Source organism: Enhydra lutris, unplaced genomic scaffold (genome assembly GCF_002288905.1).
Source record: "Enhydra lutris kenyoni isolate GAN:26980312 unplaced genomic scaffold, ASM228890v2 scaffoldscaffold16, whole genome shotgun sequence".
In the NCBI taxonomy this organism is placed as follows: Eukaryota; Metazoa; Chordata; class Mammalia; order Carnivora; family Mustelidae; genus Enhydra; species Enhydra lutris.
Window position 1 is genome coordinate 33782808 of NW_019154100.1, and position 24902 is coordinate 33807709.

At 34.6% G+C, this 24902-nt stretch overlaps 1 protein-coding gene across 1 annotated transcript in view; it reads right to left on the reverse strand.

Moving 5' to 3' along the window:
* Nucleotides 1-2510: 2510 nt before the first annotated feature.
* LOC111147366 (probable C-mannosyltransferase DPY19L2) overlaps nucleotides 2511-24902 on the reverse strand; it is an 85329-nt gene continuing 62937 nt past the window's right edge. Inside the window, exons 17-22 of the mRNA XM_022503370.1 lie at nucleotides 17624-17648; nucleotides 11936-12055; nucleotides 11331-11505; nucleotides 9423-9522; nucleotides 8050-8175; nucleotides 2511-2794 (exon numbers count right to left, since the gene is read on the reverse strand). Of these exons, the coding sequence (XP_022359078.1) occupies nucleotides 2644-2794; nucleotides 8050-8175; nucleotides 9423-9522; nucleotides 11331-11505; nucleotides 11936-12055; nucleotides 17624-17648 (697 nt within the window). The 3' untranslated portion in view covers nucleotides 2511-2643. The remainder of the gene's footprint in view (nucleotides 2795-8049; nucleotides 8176-9422; nucleotides 9523-11330; nucleotides 11506-11935; nucleotides 12056-17623; nucleotides 17649-24902) is intronic.

A 24902-nucleotide genomic window follows, 5' to 3' on the forward strand; every position in this document is an offset into this window, starting at 1 on the left:
TAGGAAACGAAGGAAGACACTGCCCTGCACTGAGGAAAATCTACCATTACCCAACCCGCAGTGTTCACGCACAGTCTTCACATTTCAAAAAAATAAACAATATGTCCAGGAAAGAAGCCAATAGCTTTATAATCTCCTAACTCCCATACATACAAAAGCAAGCTATAGCCCAGTATTCCTACTTATTGACACAGAATAAAGGTAGAACTGTTTGAAATTCCAAGATGAAATAACCTAGTATATAACTTGATACTAAGCTAGTTATTTAGAACGCAGGGAGAACGATTATATGGAACGAACATTTGTTGAGTGACTTAGCTACATGTGCCAAACACTTTAACACACTACCTTACTAATCCTCGTCATGACACTGTCAAATAGGTAGTGTGAGTTCTAATTTCCAGGTGAAGAGACTGAAGCTCAGTCCTGTAACATGACCAAGCTGAATTAGCACAGTGCCTGGCATACAGTAAGTACTCATTAAATACTGTTGGAATGGATGGTAGGTAATACACCTGGTAAATAGAAGTGCCAGGATTTAAAATTAGACTCATCTAGTTACAAAGCTCACACTATTTCCATCACAGTACACTGCCTTCTGTGAGAGATGATGCAGAATTGTTTTTAAATGGCTAAGAAAGATCACTGCCTGTGTAAACACGGTTGATAAATTCAGGGACCTGTGATTTCTACCTTCATATCGGAATTATTTCAATGTCAAAATGTATGCTTGGTAAAGGATGAGAAAAGATAGAAAACACACAGAGGATCTTCAAGTGCTTTTTTAATTTTCAAATATACATAGTACATGAAAGTAACACAATCCATAGTAGTACATTTTATCTGTATGGAACATTTAACTAGTTAATACTATTCTTCCCTTTCTGTTGTTGAATTACAACTTTTTAAAAAAATAGATTATGACAACACCATCAAAAATGTGTTAATTTTATGAATATTAGGTTTTATATTTTTTTCCTTTGTTGCCCCACACACCAAAACAAATTATTTGAAAATGCTAAAATAAGTAAAATGTGGCATGCTTTCTTAGCTTGCTCTGCATCCTGTGTTTAAAATATTTTACGACTATAAAAGTTGAAAATAATTTTATTGGTTTTCCTATGTCAATCCACATAAGTATACTTTTGTATTTTATTAGCTAATACAGCTCTTTTAAAAAAATTCTACCAACTTCTTTAAAATATTTCCTATGAAAATATCATCCAAAATGTATTTTATTTTTATGAATATTAGATGTTAAGTCTCCTTTCCTTCTTTGCCCCATACTTAGGCCCAAATAAGTTATTTGAAAATACTGATAAAATGGGGCATGCTTTCTTAGATGTTTTGTATCCTGTATTAAAATATTTTACAATTACAAAAGTTGAAAAATAATTTTATCAGTTTTCTTAAATATAATCTCTTAACTCCCATGCATGAACTAACCTATAGAACGAAGTAATTTTGTTAGTCCAAATGCAGAGGGCCAAGAACATAAGGGAATTACAAAAACTCCAAGATGACTAATTTAAAGCAGATATTAAAATACTACAGATGTGGCATATTTACTGTCTCTCCAGCAGAGAACGAGTGTTTATCTTTGCATTCGGCAGTATCTTCCAGGCAATTATTTCCCACTCTCAAAGCATTACTGTTGCACAGGTTTCATATTGGAGGAGGAGATATATAAAACATCAATTTCCTTATCCAAAACCAAAAATAAATGAGGATTTAGAAATATGTTATTACAAAGATGGTGATCAGAAAGACTATGTCCACTGAATTACAGGGCTGTGGAGATGAAAAATGCCTTTGCTTCATTCAGGATCTAGGACCTTAAAAATTATAAATTTAGCTGGATTTTCTTTTCTGCTTATGTTTTAACCCCCAAATTTGGTCTTGTACCATAGCAGTTTTTATTTTACTTGAATGTTAAAAGAAAATTCACTGGATTATAAAGACAGATTAATAACCTGTTGAACCTCAGCTGGGAACTAATCAATAGAAAATACTTATTTGGTTGGGTAAATACATTTCAAGACATTTAAAATGTTACTAAATAAGTTGTTTTTAAAAATAGTTAACTTGAAATAATAAAAAACTATTAAAAGCTAGTAAAGATCTTTCCCGAGGGTTAATAAAAGCAAAAACAACCTTAATAGACACGTGGTTACACACAAATTTCCTCACAGAGGTAAAGAAGTTGTGATTAGTATCAGGATTTTAAGGAAGTGTCATTTCAGGAACTACATTAATCTATTGTAAGTGGTTTCAAGAGTCTGAGCTGGTGCATGCTGGTACTGGAGAAAATCTGAAGCATCTAGTTGGGTACAAAAGGACTGACATTTACCTCTAAATTATTAAATGTCATTGTTCTTTTTTTCTTTACAACTTCTAGGATGGACATTTGTTTATGCAGTATGAAATGATTTAATCATTTAAATAACAAGCTTAAAAAGGCTGACATTCAATGGAAACCAATGAAATAATTTACCTTTTGGTAATCAAAATAACCTGAGATAATTTTTAATATCTTCTTTTTAAGGACCCCTTATTAAAGCTTGTGATTTTAATTAATGCAAATAAGGCAAAGTCATTGTTTTCTACACACTTGTTTTCACCACAGTGTGGTGGGTTTTGTTCTCAGTTAACCTTTAATACTCTGTACATACTATTCTGAAATACTGTGGTGAAGTAAGGCCTCCCATCCTTGAGCAAGACACTACATAAGGGAGGATTAGCTGTATTGGAAGGGTCTTCCACATCCCAAATTTCCAGCATACTGCAACCAGGCCTAAAAAAAAAAAAAAGGCACATATATATCCATATTAAAAATGTAGTCATATGCAAGGAAAATATATAAATTATAAAGTAGCTCTAAGATTTTTGGAGACTCTTTTTTATTTTATTTATTTGAGAGAGAGACAGAGATATGGAGAGAGAGCATGAGTGGGGAGGAAAGGGAGAAGCTCAGCAGGGAGCTTGACACAGGGCTCCATCCCAGGACAGGGATCATGAACTGAGCCGAAGGCAGATGCTTAACTGACTGGGCCACCCAGGCACCCTGAGACTAATTTATTTAATAAAGATTTTAAAGCATCATTTCAAAAAATGTAAGTTCAACTTTTAAGGATAAAAATGAAATTAAATATGTTGTATTTTCATGTTCCACTTAACCAAATAACAAGCATATTATTAAACTTAACAGTAAAGGTCCAATATACATTCATATTTACATATTTAAAAATTTATTTTCAAAATGAAATATAAATAAATATATTTTCTAGGCCGTATCACCATCCAAACATAAGGCTCATGAGTAGTAGGAGACAGATTAAAGGAAAGCTAATCTAATTCCTGATGAATTTCCCATTTTTGAGTTTCATCTGAGTTAGGTCAGCATGAAAACATATAGTCCAAGGTAATGAAGGAAAGCTCTTGTTGGCCAGATTTGATCTTCTCTACCCTTTCCTATTTTGGGTGGCTTTATAATTGGACTGACTGGGATACTAGTTCTCACTAGGGAATAACCCTGCATGAGAAGCAGGCAGTAAAGGGAAGAAATCAGGCCAAACTGGCTATTATTTTTTAACAGCTATATTGAGGAAATATTTATGTACAATAAAATGCACCCATTTATGAGTAAAGTTTGATAAATATGGACAACTGTGTATAGGTGTGTGAGCACTTCCATAATCATAATATAGAAAATTCCTAGCACTGAAACAATTTCCCTTGAACCCTTCTGCAGTGGGTCCCCTAGCTCCAGCTTAGCCAGGAAAACACTGATCTCCTTTCTGCAATATAGCTTGGCCTTCTCTAAAATATTCCAGATATTTATATTCACTGCAGCTTTCATATGTTATTCACAAAACAATTCCATTCCTTTTCCTTGCATCGATACATGTATCTGTATTTAAAATGCATGTCTTCAAGGGGACACATAGTTGGGTTTTGCTTTTGTATTCAGTCTACTAAACTTTGTCTTTTGATTAGAGTGTTTTGTCCCCATTCGTATTTGTGATTACTGATATTGTTTGATTTAGGCTTTTTTTCCTTGTTTTCTATTTGTTTCATCTTTTTTATTTTTAATGTCTGTCTCTCTTTCTTTTATGTCAAGCAAAAAGTTTTACTATATCATCCATTTCATTCATTGGCTTATGCATTTTTTTGCCTGTGTGTGTGTGTGTTTGTGTGTGTGTCTGGTTGCTCTAGATATTGAAACAGGCATCTTCAATGTATCACAGTTACTTAACATTAAACTTGGATTATTTCCAGAAAATCATACATTTTATTTTTGTTTACTCCCCTTGCTTGTGCTATTGCTGTCATATATATATGACTTACATTATAAACTCAAAAATATAATGGTATTATCTTTGTTTTAACTAGTCATAAGGTTTTAAAAGATTTTCAAAGGATTATATATATATATATACATATAGTGATTAATATTTATCCACATTTTTAACATTTCCAGCACATTTTAGTATATCCTGTATTTCTGAATTTTGAATTATCATTTCAATGTCAGTTGACTTCTACTTATGAAAAGAACCAGATGTTTATCATATCATTCTTCTCTTGCTTCAAGATTTTCTCTTTTCTCCTTGTTTTTCACCAGTTTGACTATGATATTCCATGATGTAGATTTCCTTGGGTTTATCCTAGCTGCATTTGTTAACCTTAATTGGATCTTTAAGTTAATGGCTTTCAACAAACAAAAAATTTTTGGCCAAGATTTCTTCAGCTATTTTTTTTTCCTCCCATTTTTCTTTTCTTTCATTCTTTCTGGTATTACATTACCCACGTGTTGAACTATTTAATAACACACAGGTCTCTGTGGCTTTTGCTATTCTTCTTCAATCTTCTTGATTCCTGTTCTTTGGAGTGTACTTTTTCATTTTTTTTTTTAAAGATTTTATTTATTCATTTCACAGAGAGAGAGAGATCACAAGCAGGCAGAGAGGGAGAGAAGGAAACAGGCTCCCTGCTGAGCAGAGAGCCCGAATCGGGGCTAGATCCCAGGACCCTGAGATCATGACCTGAGCCAAAGGAAGAGGCTTAACCCACTGAGCCACCCAGGCGCCCCTGGATTGTACTTTTTCTTTACTTACCCTAAAGTCATTGATCTTTTTTCTGTTGTTACATCAAATCTCTTGAGAACTTTTAAAGAATTGTCATTCATTTATTATAATTTTCAATTCTAGAGTTTCCATTTTTCTGGGGCGGGTGTTCACTGTTGAGAATCATATCTTGTCCCTTACTGATATCATGTCTTCAATTCTTTAAACATGTTTTCCTTAATTCCTTGAATATAATCATAACAGCAGCTTTGCAGTGTTTCCCTGCTCAGTCCAACATCTCAAACTATTTGAATCAGATTCTACTAACTTTTTTCTGGAGTATTGAAAAATCTTTAAAAAAAAATGGATTTCCAAATATAAAAAAAAAATTTTTTTTTCACAGGTCTGGTAATTTTGGGTTGGAAACTGAACACTAGAGAAAACAACTGGCAGTGAGTCTGGAATCTGTTTTGTTTTTCTGATGATGTTTTTTGTTTCTGTTCTGATAGGCAGTTAATTTGTCTGGATCTCCTATCTTGTGCAACAGCTATCTCCACTCAGATTTTTTAGGTTCCCGCTTTTTTTTTTTTTAAAAAAATTTCTTTTTAGCGTAACAATTTTTCATGTTTTTTCCCCACCCCCCGTCCTCTATGCCATCCGTGCCCTCTCTAATCCCCACCACCTGGTTCCCCCAACCTCCCACCCCCCGCCCCTTCAAAACCCTCAGATTGTTTTTCAGAGTCCATAGTCTCTCATGGTTCACCTCCCCTTCCAATTTCCCTCAACTCCCTTCTCCTCTCCATTTCCCCTTGTCCTCCATGCTATTTGTTATGCTCCACAAATAAGTGAAACCATATGATAATTGACTATCTCTGCTTGACTTATTTCACTCAGCATAATCTCTTCTAGTCCCGTCCATGCTGCTACAAAAGTTGGGTATTCACCCTTTCTGATGGAGGCATAATACTCCATAGTGTATATGGACCACATCTTCCTTATCCATTCGTCCATTGAAGGGCATCTTGGTTCTTTCCACAGTTTGGCGACCGTGGCCATTGCTGCTATAAACATTGGGGTACAGATGGCCCTTCTTTTCACTACATCTGTATCTTTGGGGTAAATACCCAGTAGTGCCATTGCAGGGTCAATTAGAGCTCTATTTTTAATTTCTTGAGGAATCTCCACACTGTTCTCCAAAGTGGCTGCACCAACTTGCATTCCCACCAACAGTGTAAGAGGGTTCCCCTTTCTCCACATCCTCTCCAACACATGTTGTTTCCTGTCTTGCTAATTTTGGCCATTCTAACTGGTGTAAGGTGGTATCTCAATGTGGTTTTAATTTGAATCTCCCTGATGGCTAGTGATGATGAACATTTTTTCATGTGTCTGATAGCCATTTGTATGTCTTCATTGGAGAAGTGTCTGTTCATATCTTCTGCCCATTTTTTGATATGATTGTCTGTTTTGTGTGTGTTGAGTTTGAGGAGTTCTTTATAGATCCTGGATATCAACCTTTTGTCTGTACTGTCATTTGCAAATATCTTATTTAGTAGATTTCTAATTATTAATTTTTAATTTAATTCTCTATGATTTCAAATCTTTTAAACATACTGAAGCCATTTTTGTGGCCCAGCATATGTTTTCCCTTGGTGAAAACTCCATGTGCCCTTTAAAAGAATGTGTATTCTGCAGAATGTATTTTCCTATACTGTTCTATAAAAGTAATTAGGTCAGATTATTTGATACTGTTTTATGTTTCTATCTTTTAATCCTTACACTCTTTTTATCTAATTCTCTCAGTAATGAAAGGAAAGTTAACATTTCCAACTATCATTGAAAATTTGCTTATTTTTCTTTATATTCTATACATTTTAAATTTAATTTTAATTAAAATAGAGCTCTGAAGTTCTGTTTAGATATACACATTTTAGAATTTTTGATGAGTTAATCCTTTCTTCATTATAAAATGTCCATCTTTTTGTGGTAATATGCTTTGTTTTGAAGTCTATGTTGTCGTATTAAATTTTAAATTAATGTGATGTGCACATGCATCAACATTATGATGTTCCAGCTTCTTCTTTTACACGATGTCCTTTCTTCCTAGATATATTAGGTATTAAAATTAGCCACTAAAACTTATGAACTTCACTTTTCCAAAATGTTTTATAGTCTAATGCCCAATTATCCATATGAGAAATGAAAATTCTTAATGTTAGACTTAATACAGCTAAGGACCTCTTAAGTCAAGGAATCTAAAAGAAAGGCCTCAAGATATCTGTTAACCATTTTAGAATTTTGTGACTTTTAGAAATTGAAAATTCAGAAGTTAAAAATTATACTTAGGAATGTTTTACTTACTATATCTTCTTGAGTTATTGAAAACTTTTCTTATAGGTCTTATAAATTCAATGTTATCCAGTTGTAGTAAAAGAATGCTAATGTCTCACACTACTGTAAACTCAAATATGTATTTCATAATTCTAATAAAAACTATCATAAAAATTTGAAAAACTATGAAGGAAAGCAACACTTAAGATGTTAAAATAAAAAAATCAGGAAGCTAAGATACTCTATAGTTTCTTAAAATTAGATTCTACTGAAATGATATTTATTTTCCTACATGAAACAATTTTAAATAAAATACCAGGATAGTACTTTAATAGAATTAATTTAGAATAAAAATTCTTTTTTTCAGTATTTTTAAAATTAACATATAATGTATTATTTATTTCAGGGGTACAGGTGTCTGTGAATCATCAGTTTTACACAATTCACAGCACTCACCATAGCACATAACCTCCCCATTGCTCATCATTCAGCCACCCCTCCAGCAACCCTCAGTTTGTTTCCTGAGATTGAGAGTCTTTTACGTAAGTTTGTCTCCCTCCCCATCCCATCTTAAAGAATCACAACTACTGTAATAAGGTAAAACGGTTGTTGCTTAAAGATATTCCATACCATACAACGTAGGGCTCATACTCACTTAGTTCTCACAACACACCATGCCTCTTCTAAAATGTAATAATTCACATGTAACTCCAACAATTTATCTCTCACTTCTTTTGCAGATTTTCGACTATATGTGGAATAAACTATTTTTGTCCGAGCCCTTTACATTCAAAACACAATTAAATATTTTTTAATAAGTTAGAATAGAATGGACTGAAACAATTTTGCTAGTAAATGAAAATCTCAACACTCACTGGGTGGAACACTCATATATATGACCTCAAGCAGCATGAACTGTTTGGGGAACAGCACAGATTATTTTTGGATAGCAGTTTCTACTTTCCTGCTTTTATTTTGCATATGCTAAAACTTACAGTGGTTTGAATTTTGTAGGTACTGCTTGTTAGTTTTTACCAGAACAAACATCAAGTGGCTTAGAGACTACAGAGTTCAGGATATAAATTTGCTTTGCATATGCATAAAGTAATTAATCTGCTCACGGAATACATTCGAATAGAGGTCAACAGAAAACAGATTTTGGTAGATAATTTCACCTACTGAAATTATCTGCAAAGCATATGAATTGAAGTTGAAATGTAGCAAATCATACATTTAGACAGAGGGCATCTAGTGTAGCAGTGAGGAAGCTTGACAAACAGGATCAGTCACCAAAATATGGTACAACAGATAATTTGGCCCCCAAATAGGAGTTTTTATGAAATCCTGAATAATTACCATTTATGCATTGGATATTTCTTTTTTAACTTACTGAAGTTCAATGAGTTAACATAGAGTGTATCATCAGTTTCAGATGTAGCTTTCAGTTATTCATCTGTTGCATATAACACCCAGTGCTCAGTACATCATGTGCCTTCCTTAATGTCCATCACCCAGTTACCAATCTGCCCACCCAGCATTGGACATTTCTCAAAATTTCAAGCATACAGGATGTACAATGTCCAAAACCAGACATCAAACTTTAAATGATTTAAAATGTCAACTGTAAAAATAGGCCAAAGATGCATTAACAGGAAAAGATTACGTTGACAATGACTAAAAGATTAAGATAATTGAGAGTTTCATAACTAGCTAACCAAAAACACCCTAAATTTTCATAAAAGCATGTAATATAGCAAATTTCATGTACTTTTCTATTAGAAAAGGTTAGTTGTAGGCCATTGGTAAAATAGAGAATGGTTTCTTAAATCAGGCAGAGGAGCTTGTGGGGTTCAGAGCAGGGGCTGGCAAACTATGGCCATGGGTTAGAACCATCCCATCTCCTAGTAGTAGTACTTAGCAGTTCTACTGGAACAAATAGAATAACATACAGGTTAGTCATAAATACATGATATTTTCATTTTGAGAAAAATTAGCATGTCTGGTTAAAACATTCAATCAGTTGCCAACCTCAAGTCTGCATCCTCGTAATGTGGGTGATTCACAATGGGGTGCAGGGTAGACAGCTTGACACTGGCCATTGTAGGCATGGCACCTGCAAAAACAGCATCTGAAAAACAAGGACATTTTCCCTAATGACATATTTTAAAGAACACCAAAGATCAGTACTTATCTATAATATTTGAACTCAAATTAAGAAACATGAAATACATTTAAATAATAACTATTGGCATTATTCTTTTTCTTTGCTCAATATTGTCTGCTATAATAATAGCCAACTTTGTTATCTCTGTGCCAGGAACTGTGTTAAATAAGTTTACTAGGATTAAACAACTTAATTTGTAGAAATTTATGAAGTGGGTTCTATGTTATTCTTATTTTGTAAATTAGAAAACTGAGAACCAATGAAGATAATTGACTTGTCAAGTCTATACACCTAGGTGGAACCAGAGCCCACACTCAGGCACTTTACTACAACTTCCTACCATGTTCAAGCTCAGTGTAAAAGATAATGCTACAAAAACACATAGGACCAGAAAGAATTACAAAACTTTATACTTGTTCCAATAATTTAAAATGCCAAGAACTGAGAGACTGTTACAAAAGGCAAGTCTCATGCTATATGTTTTAAGGTGAAACTGTGAACTGTAGTTTCTTGGAAGACAAAAATGTTTACTTACCTCCTGACAATTCTATATAATAAATTATTAAATAATTTTGAAGGTTAACATTTTTAATCAATATAATAAAATCACTAACAAGGCATATTATTCAGATCTACTGTAAATAGCTGAATGTTTACTTGCAAATCTAACTAAATATTCTAAATGTAACTTCGAGTATCTTTACGTATGACTTAAATTTGAAGATATATAAGTCAATCAATGTAGAAATGTATATTTATTATCACAAGATTCAATAATTAATGATGGAAAGTTCTTAGGCTAGAGCAGTGGTTCTCAACCAGATGTGATTTTATTTTCTAGGGATATATATTTCTGGAGACATTTTTGATTGGCACACTGTGGGGAGAGAGGTATTGTGGGCAACTTGTGGGTTGAGGAAAGGTATGCTGCAAAATATTCTTCAATGCACAGGCCAGTCTCTAATGTCAATAGTGCCAAGGCTGCGAAAATGTGAGTTAGAGGATCCCAAAGCCCAGGGACATAGTTATCAGAAAAAAAGTAGGGGAGTCTGTCCAGCAACAGCTGAAATCACTGAAGAGAAACCACCTATGGCAGAGAGAGGGGCAGAAATACTCTGCAAAGTCTTAATTCTTGTTGGTGAGATAAATATGAAATAGTCTTGGACAAGATCATGGATTACTTATAGAAAATACTGTAGAATACACTTATTCTCTGGAAAGGTTTTTTAAAAATTGAAATATGTCTGCTTGAGGTGATTTTTTCCTATAAAGATAGGAAAAAAAGTAAGCTAAAAATATTTTGGAGTCTTTTTGAAATTATTTAGTGAAGAAAATGGAGTATATGAGATTTTAACTCTTCTGTGCGCAAATGGTTTTACAGGGTTGGAAGAGAGAGTCAGCACTGACTGAAGTGATATAAAGGGCACTGTTGACCTCCCCACAGTCAAAAGTATCTTCTCCAATGTCTGTTGACAGGGTGTGAAATTTTGTTATTGAAAATTTACTTGTCATTGTTAGGGTTAAAATATGATAATGATCTAAAGCATTATAGTACATATCTATGAACAATCATTAATTCCTCATGTTAATTAAAATTCTTGGCAGTTATCTAGGAGGCATCTAAAGAGGGCACAAAATTGTTTTTTGAAAAGGTTTGACTGGTGGACACTACAATTAGCATGCTTAAAATCTGTGAGTCAATTCATGACTCTTGTGTGTCTGTTTCTACATGTCTGTATACTAGCTTTACATAGAACTAAAGAGCTACATACCTGGTCTGGTATTATATTTGATCCATTGTATCAGTTCCTCCTGAGGTAAATTATTAAATTCTCCTATTATGCTCCATTGATTATGCAGGTTTGCACAACCTTGTATTGACATCACTGTTAGGATGCCAAAGATAACATTCTCAAAACGAACTCTGCAAAAAAGCCAGCCAAAGAGCTGAAATGAAAGAAACCATTTATTTTTAATTCTTATATGAAGTGTGCTATAGGGCCAATAATAAACTCTCACCTTGCTACTAAACCAAGGTGGGTTGTCATTTGAGATTATCAATGCACTAATAATATACAGAACGATGGTCATCTATTGTTTAAAAATAGTATATATTTTGGAATTATAGGGCCTAATAAAAATGGAACTTTCTTTATCCTCAAAAGAATAAAGAAAGAAACACACCTCATCCTTCTAGTACTGATTTACTACCAAGGATTAAGATTAGCAAATCACAAAAATGTGAAACATCCTGGAACTAAATCCTGTAAAATACCTGTAATAATGTCTAACGGACATCTAAAATAACTATGGAAACCTCACCAGCAGTAACACATACAGTTACTATAGTGTAGTGGCACCAAAATGAATACCTTACCCGTCGAGAACATATCAAGGAAGCCATAACACACATGTGAGGTGTTAAAAACAACTTCAGCCTCATGATTAAAATGGCAAGGACAGTGAAGGCTAACAGTTGCAATGTGTGAAAAATCAGCTGTAAAAACAAAACGAAATGATACTTCACTTTATATATTTTTAAATTAATACATATATATTAAAACTATTATCATTCATTAGGACAAGGATCTTTTAATTTAATAGTAAGTCTGGTAATATTTATTCATTCATTCAACAAAGATTTAGCAAATGTGTACTAAATGCCACGTACTGTTCTGGAGGCTATGGATACAACCGTGAACAAAATAACAGTGAGCAAAGTCTGACCTTGTGAGACTTACATTTTAGAACATTCACTAAGTAGAGATAGAAATAGTCATCGCAAGTAAATGAATCCATTATAGTCTCTTAGAAAGTGAAGAAAGTGGAACAGGAGAAGAAGGCTGGGAGTACACTGAGTGTGGTGTGAGGCCACGAGCTGGAGCAGTTGTAATTCCAAGGAGGACAATCAGGGAGGGCCTCACTAAAGAGGTGGCATTTGAACAGCACACATGCAAGGTGAGGAAGTGAGCCACAGAGACATACAAATATTGAATGCTTCACAAGTTTGCATGTCACTCAGCCAGCAACAAAAATCAGAACAAAACACAAGCTAGATTATTTTTAAAGTAATGGAATCATATATATAAATATTTGTACTGATTAGGAGAACACTCATTTTATTAAGATGGGGTTCCACTGAGCAAAGATTTCAGACAAAATTTTTCTAACAGACATACTCATAAAATATCAGCCAGTTCTTCACTAGAAAAATAGACTATGCAACCCAGTCAAGTGTTAATAAATATTTATGTTCGAATTTGCTAATATTCAACAAATTAAACATTGACAATAATAAGGTATTTTCACCTATAAAATGGACAACTATTAAATACTGAGTGTTAGAGAAGAGTCCTTGAAACATACACTGATGTAATTTGTACATTTAGCATTATTTATCAAGATGTTACAAAAGAGCCAACCCCTTTGACTTAAATTTCCATTCTAATTTAAGGGAATAGTCAAGACCAAAAATACTGTACAAAGAGGATCACTTAAGTGAATTTTTAGTGGCAAAAACAGAAAAAAAAACTATGTGACCATTATAGAGGAATAAGTAAATTACCACATTTCCCACATGTCTATAGCCATTAAAAGATTATGTGTTAGCAGATTATCTAATAGCATGGAAAATTTTCAATGTGTTTAATTATATACACAAAAGATTAATTTTGTGAAAATCATCTATCTGTATATATACATGCATGGCTGGGGTGGGAGGGATGGAGATGGCTACAAAAATATGTACCTACAAATAGAGGTTACTTCTGAATGGTGATTTTTCTGAATTTTACTTTTTAAACATGTTATTTTAGATTAGAAATATATAACTTATGTTTAAAACAAAATGCAAAGCTGTGTTTTTTTCCTTTTTAAGTAAAGATGTTTAAAAATGGAATTTGTTAATTTTTTCATTATTTTTGAATCCAAAGTCAGAATGTGGAAGATTTATTTCAAAGTCAATCCTTCATTTTTCCTCAAACTCCTCTTTGGACACAGTTAGGGCCATGTTGTGGAAGGAACAGAAGACATTAACACACTTCACACCCAAATAGGTCTTTTTGTTTAGGACCATTAAATCACAGATTGGTAGATTACATGGGTCATCTTATTTAACCCTGTATCCGAAACAGAGATCTCTTCTGTCAATCTATGAACTGGTGCTTCACTAATTCCTGAAAAGGAATATGCATAGGAGTGCCTATTATAATTATGGATGGCTGTAAATGTTAGAAAATATTTTCTGAAACTGAATCAATGTCTCCCTATAATTTCCACACCTCTGCAACTGCACAAAATTAGTCTAACCTATTTGCACATAGCAGTTCTCTATTATTCAAATACTGTACTCATGACTTTGCACTAATCCCACCTTTACCCTTAGAAAGCTTTCTATTTTTAAGTTTAATGTTCAGAAACTTGGAATCATTAGCTCTATGGTGTCATAATTCTGGTTGTCTTGCTCTGAACATGGTACAGATTGCCCATGTTCTGTTAAAATGTTAGGCTACAATAGGTGTGGTCTAATTTATGCAAGTGTACATCTGACTTCTCCCAATATGCCTTCCTTTGGTTATTCTGAGTCACAGGATGAGACTGTCATTGTCTCTTCGAAATCCCATCACTTGTACTCTATTATTTTTCCCATCACTTCTACCTTAGCACCAACTTCTCATATGATCAGAATTAAATCTAAAGTAGTAACTCTTCTTGACTTTCCTTTATCACCTAAAAGCTGAAGGGACTCTGTCTGCATATGGAGACCTGAAAGATCTTCACCATTTCCTTATCTTCCCTGCACAACGTTTTTTTGTGGGGGAATGACATAGAACAAGCACTCTAAATAGCACCACTCATATTTGTCTTCTATTGTTATCCACATGCTCTAAACTCTCTTCCACTCACAAGCTACAACTGACTTTCTAGGAGCTCTCTTGCCATAGTTAATTTATCTCCTATTCTATCACACAGTTTTCTTTTTAACCTACCAAGTAGAAGACAGAAGGCTACAGTTAAAAAGCACAGTCCAAAATTCTGTACTGTATGTAACCTACTGTCAATTTGTTAGTACCTCTCCACATAAAAATTACTAGGAAAATCCTCACAACATCTTTTAGAGGCCAGAAGCAAGGAAAGAAGAGCAGCTCAGGAAACTGTTCACTCCCCATCCCTGGAATAAGGGAGTGTGACTGGGTAGAGTGTGAGGTGGCAGCTCCCAAGCACAAAGAAAACAAAGTGTAGAAAGTCAGTCCAAATGGCAGACTGACCCTGTCAAACCTACCTCCCACAACAGTTGTGAAGATGCCTTGAGAACATGGTAGAAATACCCTTCACTGGCACAGTTAACAGAGGCAGAGTATTAGTTGGAGCCCCTGAGGTCTCGGTCCAGAAAGCACACAAATTTAAAAGTGGGCCTTTACACAGGGCTTAACACTAGGCATCATTTTAAGTATCTTACATATAACTCATTTAATCCTATAGCCACCATGTGGGATAAATATTGTTGTTACTGTTGTTGCTCTGGTTGTTCCCAAAAAGATGTAATGTAACTTGGCTATGATCACACAGCCAGTAAATGGAAGAAGAGGGATCTGGGGCCAGCCAACTCTCGAGTCTGGGTGTTTAACCATTACACTATGCTTCCTTTCCAGTAAACTATTCAACCACATAGTTCTATTAATCTGAGAACATGGAAGGGTACAGACCCCCAACATATATCACTCAATCTATTTTTCAAAAGAAGTAATTCTTCCCCCAAATTCTGATTACCTTTTAAAAAGCCATCCTTTTGACTGACAGCTGAACAAAAATATTTACAATTAGATCTGATTATACCATTTCTTATTAACAACAAAGTCCAGGATAGAGTCTACCTTCTTTGCATATGAAGTCACCATAGTCTGAACATGTATCACTTCTTTTCTATGCATCAGCAATTCTGATTTGCCTGTAATGCTTAACATACCATGTTACCTTACGCCTCCTTTGTACATGTATATGCTCTGACCTTGGTAAAGTCCTCTAACATCAATAAAAAAAAATCTGTCCCTAACTACCCCATCTTCTTCACACAGATGTAATCACTTTTTCTGCACTATTTTTCTACCTATTTCCTTTATCAAGGCACATGTCATTATCTGTTCACATTGCCTGTCTTCCTAAACTACACATTAAATTCTACAAAAGCAGGGACCTGGTGCCTAACAGACACATAAAAAAGATTAAACTGATTAGAACACAGAACAGAAGAAAAATTAAAATGGGCAAAATAAGGATAAATGGAGAAATAAAAGAGAATAAGAAAATAAAATTAATGTGAGAAAAGAGGGCAGAAAATTAAGGAACACTGTGTTTTTAAAAGGCAGTGGGTTTAAAAAAATAAATAAAAGCAGTGGGTTTTGAATACCCACTGAATATAAAGTATGTATGTGCCCTGCTAGGTAAAACTGGGCAATGTGACACAACTGATTTGCGTAAACACAGTTCACGTTAGGCCGTAGCATGTGTTGAATGATTAACAGCACGGACTCTGCTGCTACATGCCCTAGGTTCAAAGGCCTTGGTTCCACAGAGCTAAGGTCCCTAGATCCCTTCAGCTTTGTGACCCTAAGTTACTCAACTTCTCCATGCCATAGTTTTCTTTCACCTGTACAACACACAAAACAACTGTACTTACCTCAATGGGTTGTTGTGTGAATGAAATTATAACTATATGTAAATCCCTTCCACAAATGCCCTGCCTATAGGAGGCAGTAAGTATTGACTACTACTTCGAAGGCACTGGAAGTGGACTGCCAGTGCTGAAATGCAAGCTTTATTATGAATTAGAGGCAGACCTGAGGAAAACTATTTAATTTCTGTAGGTCTCTATTCTGTGGCCAGACTGCTTTGCTTTTCTTCTTAGACATGTAGCTAGTCTCCATTTCCCAGCTCCCTGCCGACAAGTGTGGCCATGTGCCTGAGGTCCAGCTGAGGACAGGAAGTCCACATTTCCATTTCCAGGCCCAGACATCACAAAATCTCCAAAGCAGGATCTTCCCTGTTCTTTCTCCTTTGCTGCCTTCATGTAGACAAGGACATCAGCCCTCCAGGGCAAAGTCTTCCCTGTTCTTTCTCCTTTGCTGATGTGATGCAGACAAGCACACCGCAGATAGCCAAGCTATAACTGGAAGGCATCTGGGTTCCTCAATCACTGCTTGCTGGGTTGGGGGGTCACCCACTAACCAGGAACTCCTGGTTTTAACTTTATGTGAACAAAGAATCAAACTTCACTGAGTTAAGTCATTGAAATATTAGTGTTTGTCTCTGTTAACAGCTACTTTCGTCTAATTAAGAATTTTCTTATTTGCAGAATGGGAATAATATTATGAGAATTAAAACAGCACAGTACATGGCACATAGTAACTATTAAAAACATTTGTTATCATTATAGACTGTTTTTATTAAGTCCAAATTCAGTTGTCCTGTCTCCTATATTTAGCCTTTCTTTTAAGACTCAAAGCGTTATTTCTTAGGAAATCGTATTTCTACCCTTATGAGCTTTCTCTTCATATGCCACAAAATAATTTGGCATCATATAATGTGTTGTCTTATTTGTTTCATGTCTCTGTGGAAAAATTGTGCATATCTGAGGGCAGCAACACTCTATACCATCTTCTGTATCCCATAACACTCCAAGATTGTAACTGACTGCACATCAAGTCTGGGTGTGGCCAAAGGCCACCAGTCACAGGGCCTCGGATGTCTGCCCTGATGGGCTGAAGCTGACTAGCTCAGTGGGTTAGGAATTAATGCTTTTATTGTTGAATGAATAAAAGAGTGAATGAAAAAATAAAAGCAATTTAATTATGTTCCATGGTCATAAATAAGCCTTCCATTTTTCAGAAATCCTTACTACTATTCAAAAAAGCAAAAGAACACAGGGGAAGGATCAACATTTATTACCAATGCTGAACCACTGAACCACAGCTGACAGTGCATTGGCAGCAAGGCAAAACCTTTGTGAATTATCCTTGAACTAGAATTTAATACACAAATATAGCAAAGATTAAAATGAAAGCTTTACCTCACCATGTTCAAGGAGCTGTTTTCTGGAATAAAAAACATTCTCTATTTACTGAATGTCCATTATGATTACATAAATACAAACTTAATTTATTTGTTCTTAAGTTTAAGAAATTTGATTCTCTCTACTCAGTAAATAAAAATTAGACAATATCACTAAAAATTATAAAAATTTGAAAGGCATGATTTATAGTCATCCTATGTAAGGTATATTAAAAAAGTCATGCTTTGGTTAAGATAAAATAGATTTTACTGATTGCTGGAGACTATACCTCTAGAAAGATTTAAAGAAAAATAATTTCTATTAAATATTCAACCATGTACATAAAACTCTGAGCAACCTTGAGTGTTTCTTCAGAATAAACTTCCAGAAGAAAACTTACTGGATAAAGCATATAAATATTTTTAGTTCTACAAAAATTTATGTCTAAAGAACCTATTGAGCTCTGGGCACTGTGAAGTGAACACAGTCTGAATGGTGTTGATGTTGTTGTTCCCCTCTTAGCTTGTGTGTTACACTCGTACCAGGGGTATGGACTGCCTGTTTAGTTGCTCCATTGAGAAAGTGGAAGACTCTGGTTTTACATGCAGAGGTTTTCTTCTATTATGGATTTTGGGGTTGGAGAGAAAAGTAATGCAGCTCAAGTAAGACACTAAGAGGTAAGGAAGTTCAAGGGCACACACAGATCCAGAGGGTGTTTGTTTGTTTGTTTGTTTGTTTTTAAAGGCTGGTCAGGGGGTGGCCTGTCAGGAGAGCTGTGCCATCACCAAATCACTCTGCCTCTGTTGCAGCTTGGCCCTGACTTGCCTGGTAGAGGGGGTGGGTAGGGGGCTTCCCACCTGTCCTGAAATCTACTGGTCACAACAGGATCCTGCGGTGAGCGGCTGTGTGCAAGGGAGGACAGGCCCTGACAATAATTGCTGATGCAAATAAATCTAGTAGCTAATCTAAAATATGAACGTACAATGAAATCTGCAAACATACAGATGATATAAATTGATGAAGAGCAATAACAGATGTTCGAAAAAGAGAGGCTAAAGCAAAAGATTAAGAGAGCCGACAATTCTCTGAGGTAAAGGATGTTGTGAATGTTCAGATTAAAATGTCCCATGAACTAATAAACATGTAAAATACATACACTCATGTATACATATGTACATTCATATCTCAAACTCCATAAATTTCCAGAGAGCAAAACTTTATATAAAATTTCTCATTGGTAATGCTCAATGCTAGAAAAAAATTGTCTATAGAATTTTTAAACATTTTATTTATTTATTAGAGAGAGAGAGAGATTGAGAGAATGAGTGGGAGGAGGGGCAGAGGGAGAAACAGACTCCCTACAGAGAAGGGAGCCAGACATGGGACTCGATCCCAGGACCTTGGGATCATGACCTGAGCTCAAGTCAGATGCTTAACTAACTGAACCACCATGGCATCCAATAATTATCTACAAAATGCTTTAAATAAAAAAACGAAACCAGAAGTATCTATTCACCAAACCATCAACTTAATGTGGGCAAAGTAAAGGTGTTTTTCAAATAAAAATGCACCCACCAATCCTTGGGTTGAGGACCCATGCAATCCTCATTGATGCTAAACTCAGTTGCACAGACACTACACTGCTGAGCCTTCCCCAGGAATGGAAACAGCACACCTTACCCAGCTGGCTCCTTACACCCACCTGCAAGTGAATGTCTTTCCTCTCCAAAACCAGTCCTTAAAGTCAGAAAGAAGTGATTCCTCCATCAAATATGAAGACATCAATGAAAGGCTATAAGAAACATGAAAAAACAAGGAAGCCTGACACAACCAAAGGAACACAATCATTTTCCAGTAACTGACCCCACAGAAGTAGAGATCTGTGAATTGCCAAAGAATTTAAAATAATTGTTTTAAGAAAGATGAGTGAACTACAGAGAATGTAGACAACACAATAAAATCAGGAAAACAAGTCATGAACAAAACAAGTTTAACTGCGAACTAGAAGTTATAAAAAAAAGAACTAAAAAAAATTCTAGAAGTAAAGAATGCAATGAATGAAAATGAAAAATGCAATTTACAACATCAACAGGAGACCTGATCAAGCAGAAGAATGAATCTGGGAACTTGAAGACTGATAAACTGAAATTATCCAGTAAGAAGAGAAAAGGAAAAAAGAATGAAAAAGAGAGAAGAATGCTTATGTGAATTATGAAATGCCATCAGGAGAAACAATATTTACATTATGGCAGCCTAAGAGAGAAGAGAGTGAAAAAGGGCAGAAATCTTATTTAAAGATCAGTTGAAATTTTGCCAAATCTGGAGACAGATATGTATATCAAGTACATGAGGCTTCATAGTCACCAATACAAATTTAATCTCCCAAATTCACTAGATACATTATAATGAAACTATAAAAACCAAAGACGATGAATTGTCAAAGCAGCAAATTATCTCATATAAGGGAACCCCCATAAGGCTGTTAGTGGATTTCTCAGCAGAATCCTTGCAGGTCAAGAGAGGATGGGATGATATATTCAAAATGCTGAAATTAAAGGATCTGCCAATTAAGAATACTTCAACCAGCAAAGCTGCCCTTCAAATGAAGTGAAAGAATAACTCTCAGACAAACAAAAGCTGAGGGACTTCATTACCACTAGACCTGCCTTACAAGAAATGCTAAAGGGAGTTATTCATGCTGAAATGAAAGAATGTTAAGAGTAATCTGAACACCTATGAAAGTATAAAACTCACCATAAAGTTAATTATACAGTCAAATTATTAACACTGTACTGCTGTAATAGTGCCATGTAAATCACTGAAATCTAGTATAAAAGTAAAAAAAAAAGTATTTAAAAATGAATATAGCACAACAATTTGTTAATGTATATACCAATATAAACAGATATAAACTGTAACAGCAAAAGGATAAGTAAAAAGGCAGAATTTTTATATGTGATTGAAGTTAAGTTTTTGTCAGCTTGAAATAGACTGTTATAACTATAAGATGTATTATGTAAGCTTCATGATAACCACAAAGAAAAAAAATACAGTAGATTCGCAGAAAATTAAGAGAAAGGAAACAAAGCGTTATTATTACAGAAAAAGAATACAGCATGAGAGGAAGAAGGGAACTATGAAATGGAAAACAACCAGATGATAACAAGATAACAAGTCCTTATCTATCAATAACAATCTTAAATATAAATGGATTTAGGGGTGCCTGGGTGGCTCAGTGGGTTAAAGCCTCTGCCTTTGGCTCAGGTCAAGATCCCAGGGTCCTGGGATCGAGCACTGTGTCAGGCTCTCCACTCAGCAGGGAGCCTTCTTCTCCATCTCTCTCTCTCTGCCTGCCTCTCTACTTGTGATCTCTCTGTTGAATAAATAAATAAAATCTTTAAAAAATATACATAAATGGATTTAATTCTCCAACCAAAAGACAGAAAGTGGCTAAATGAATTAAAAAACAAAAAAACAAGGGGCGCCTGGGTGGCTCCATGGGTTAAGCCTCTGCCTTAAGCTCGGGTCATGGTCTCAGGGTCCTGGGATGGAGCACCGCATCGGGCTCTCTGCTCAGCAGGGAGCCTGCTTCCCTCTCTCTATCTGCCCGCCTCTCTACCTACTTGTGCTCTCTCTCTTTAAAAAAAAAAAAAAAAAAGACAATTACATGCTGCCGACAAGAAGCTCATTTTAGCTCTATGGACACATTAAGATGAAAATGAAGGGATGAAAAAAGATACTCATTCAAATGGAAACAAAAAGAAAGCAGGGGTAACTCTACATATCATACACATACACACACACACCTATAGATGACACATATCTAAACCTAGATCTCAATTTATATTCTGGGTGAAATAGACTAAGTTGAAACTGTAACAAGAGACAAACAAAGTCACTGTATGATGATAAAGGTGTCAGTTCATCAAGAGGATATAGCAGTTGTAAATCTATATGTAACCCAACATTGGAACACCTAAATAAGTTAAGCAAATATTAATAGATCAGAGAGGAGAAATAGAAAACAGTGCTAAATAGAAGGACTTCAATACCCAATTCCAGCAATGGGTGGATCATCCAAACAGAAAATCAATGAGAAAATACTGGACTTGAACTACAATTTAGACCAAATGGACCTAACAAATATACACAGAACATTCCATCCAACAGCTGGAGAATACATATTCTCCTCAAATGCACACAGAACATTCTATGGATAGATCCTATGTTAGGTCACAAAACAATCATTAACAAATTTAAGACTGAAATCATATCAAGTATCTTTTCTGACCACGACAGTATGACATTAGAAATCAATAAAGTAGGAAAGATAGAAAATTCACAAATACATGGAAATTGAACAATCTAATCCTGAACAATTGATGGGTCGAAGAAAAAATCAAAAGGAAATAAAAAATATCTTGAAACAAATAAAAATAACACAACATACCAAAACATACAGGATGCAGCAAAAGTTCTAAGAGAGGATTTTATGATAAGTGCTTACATCAAGAAAAGAAGATTTCAAATAAACAATTATACACTTCAAGGAACTAGAAAAAGAACAAACTAAGACCAAAGTTAGTAAAAGGAAAGAAGAAACAAAGAAACAAAGGTCGTAAGAGAAATAAAAGAAACAGAGACAAGAAACAATAGAAAACATCAACAAAAATTAAGAGCTGATCTTTCAAAAAGATAAAATTTATAAGCCTTTAGTTAGACTAAGAAAAAAAGATTTAAATAAATAAAATTAAAAAATGAAAGAGGGAACATTAAAATTGATACCACAAAAATACAAAGGGTCATAAGAGACTATTATGAACAATTATACACCAACAACTGGATACCCCGAAGAAAGAACATATTCCTAGAAATAACCTACCAGGACTGAATCATGAAGAAAAAGAAAATCTGAATAAAATTAAAACTAGTAAGGGGGGGCAGCAATGTGACTCAGGGGGTTAAGCGTCTGACTCTTGATTTCAACTCTGGTCATGATCTCAGGTCCCAGGAATTGAGCTCTACATCAGGTTCTGCACTCAGAGTGAAGTGTGGTTGTCCCTCTCCCTCTGCTTCTCCCCCCACACCTCCACTCTCTGTCTCTCAAAAATAAATACATAAAATCTTAAAAAAAAAAAAACTAGTAAGGAGACTGAATCAGTAATCAAAAAAAATCTCTCTCAAAAAAAAAAAAAAAAAAAAGAAGTGGAGGACCAGATGTCTTCACTAGAGAATTCTACCAAACATTTAAACAAGAATTAATGCAAATCTTTCTCGAATTTTTCCAACAGACTTAAGATAAAGGGACATGCTTAATATCATTTTACAAGGCTAACATTACTCTCATACTGAAGTAAAATGAGGATAATAAAAGAAAAGAATTTTGTAGGCCAATATCCCTGATGAACATAGATGCAAAAAGCCTCAACAAATACTAGAAACCAAATTCAACATCATATTAAAAGGATCATGCAACATGAGCAGGTGGGATTTTATCTTTGGAATACAAGGATAGTTCAATATACACAAATCGATAAATGTGATATGCCACATTAAAAGAATGAAGGATAAAAACCATATGATCATCTCATTAGACACAGAAAAAAGCATTTGACAAAATTCAAAACCCCTCCATGGTAAGAAGTCTTAACAAATTAGGTAAAAAATGAATGTACCTCAACAGTACAATGGCGTATAATATATGACAAGCCCAAAGTTAACCTCATCCTCAATGTTGTAAAATCTCTAAGTTGTTCTTCTAAGATCAAGAACAAGAAAAGGATGCCCACTCTAACTATTTCTCTCCACCTTATACTAAAAGTCTTATACTAAAAGTCTAATCAATGCATTAGGCAAGAAAAAGAAATTTAAAAAAATAATAAAGGTAAAAGTAAAACTATCTATGTTTGCAGATGACATGATTTTATATGCATAAAACCCTAAAGACGTCACAAAAAAACTGTTAAAACTAATAAATAAATAAAGTTGTGGAATACCAAATCAACACACAAAAATCAGCTGCATTTCTACACAATCACAATGAACCATCTAAACAGATAATTTAGAAAGCAATCTCATTTATAATAGCATCAAAAACAATAAAGCACTTAGGAATACATTTCACAAAGGAGAAGCTAGACCTCTATACTGAAAACTATGAGACACTGATAAAAGAAACTGAAGACAACACAAATAAATAGAAAGATATTCTATGCTTTTGGTTTGGAAGACATATGTTAAAATATCCATACTACCCAAAGCAATCTACAGATTTAATGCAATCCCTATCAAAATCCAATGACATTTTTCACAGATATAAAAAGAACAATTCTAAAATTTATATGGAACCAAAAAAGACCTTAAATTTCCAAGATAAACTTGGGAAAGCAGAACAAAGCTACAGGTATTACACTTCCTGATTTCAAACCATACCACAAAGTTATAGTAATCAAAACAGTACAGGTACAGGAATAAAAAGACACATAGATCAATGGAACAGAATAGAGAGCCCAACAATAAACCCATGCACATACGGTCAATTTATCTTTGATAAGGGCACAAACACACAATGGGGAAAAGATAGTGTTTTCAATAAATGATGGTTGGAAAACGATATTCACATGCAAAACCATGTAACTAAGCTCCTATCTTACACCACTCACAAAGATTAAGTTGACAGGAGTCTTAGCAATAAATTTTTGAATCTGGCAACCAAAATCACCAGCAACAAAAGGAAAAATAAACAAGTGTGACGACATCACCTAAAAAGTTTCTGCATAGCAAAGGAAAAAAATCAACAAAATGAAAAGGTAACCTATGGAATGGGAGAAAATATTTGCAAACTGTGTATCTGATATGGGGTGAATATCTGGAGTACATAAGGAACTCATACAACTCAATGGCAAAAAAATATATGATAATAATCTGATTTTTAAATGGGCAAATGACTTGAAAAGACATTTTGGAAAACAGTATGGCGGTTCCTCAAAAAATTAAAAATAGAACTGCCATATGATCCAGCCATCATACTCTTGGGAATATATCCAAAATAATCAAAATCCATACTTTGAAGTGATATCAGCACTTCCATGTTCATTGAAGCATTATTCACAATAGCCAAGATATAGAAATAATGTAAGTTGATGGACAAGCAGATAAAGAATATGTGGGGTGTGTGTGTGTGTGTGTGTGTGTGTGTGTGTGTATACACATACATACATACATGCAATGGAGTATTATTCAGTCATAAAAAAAGAAGGAAATCCTGCCAATTGTGATAACATGGATGAACCTGAAG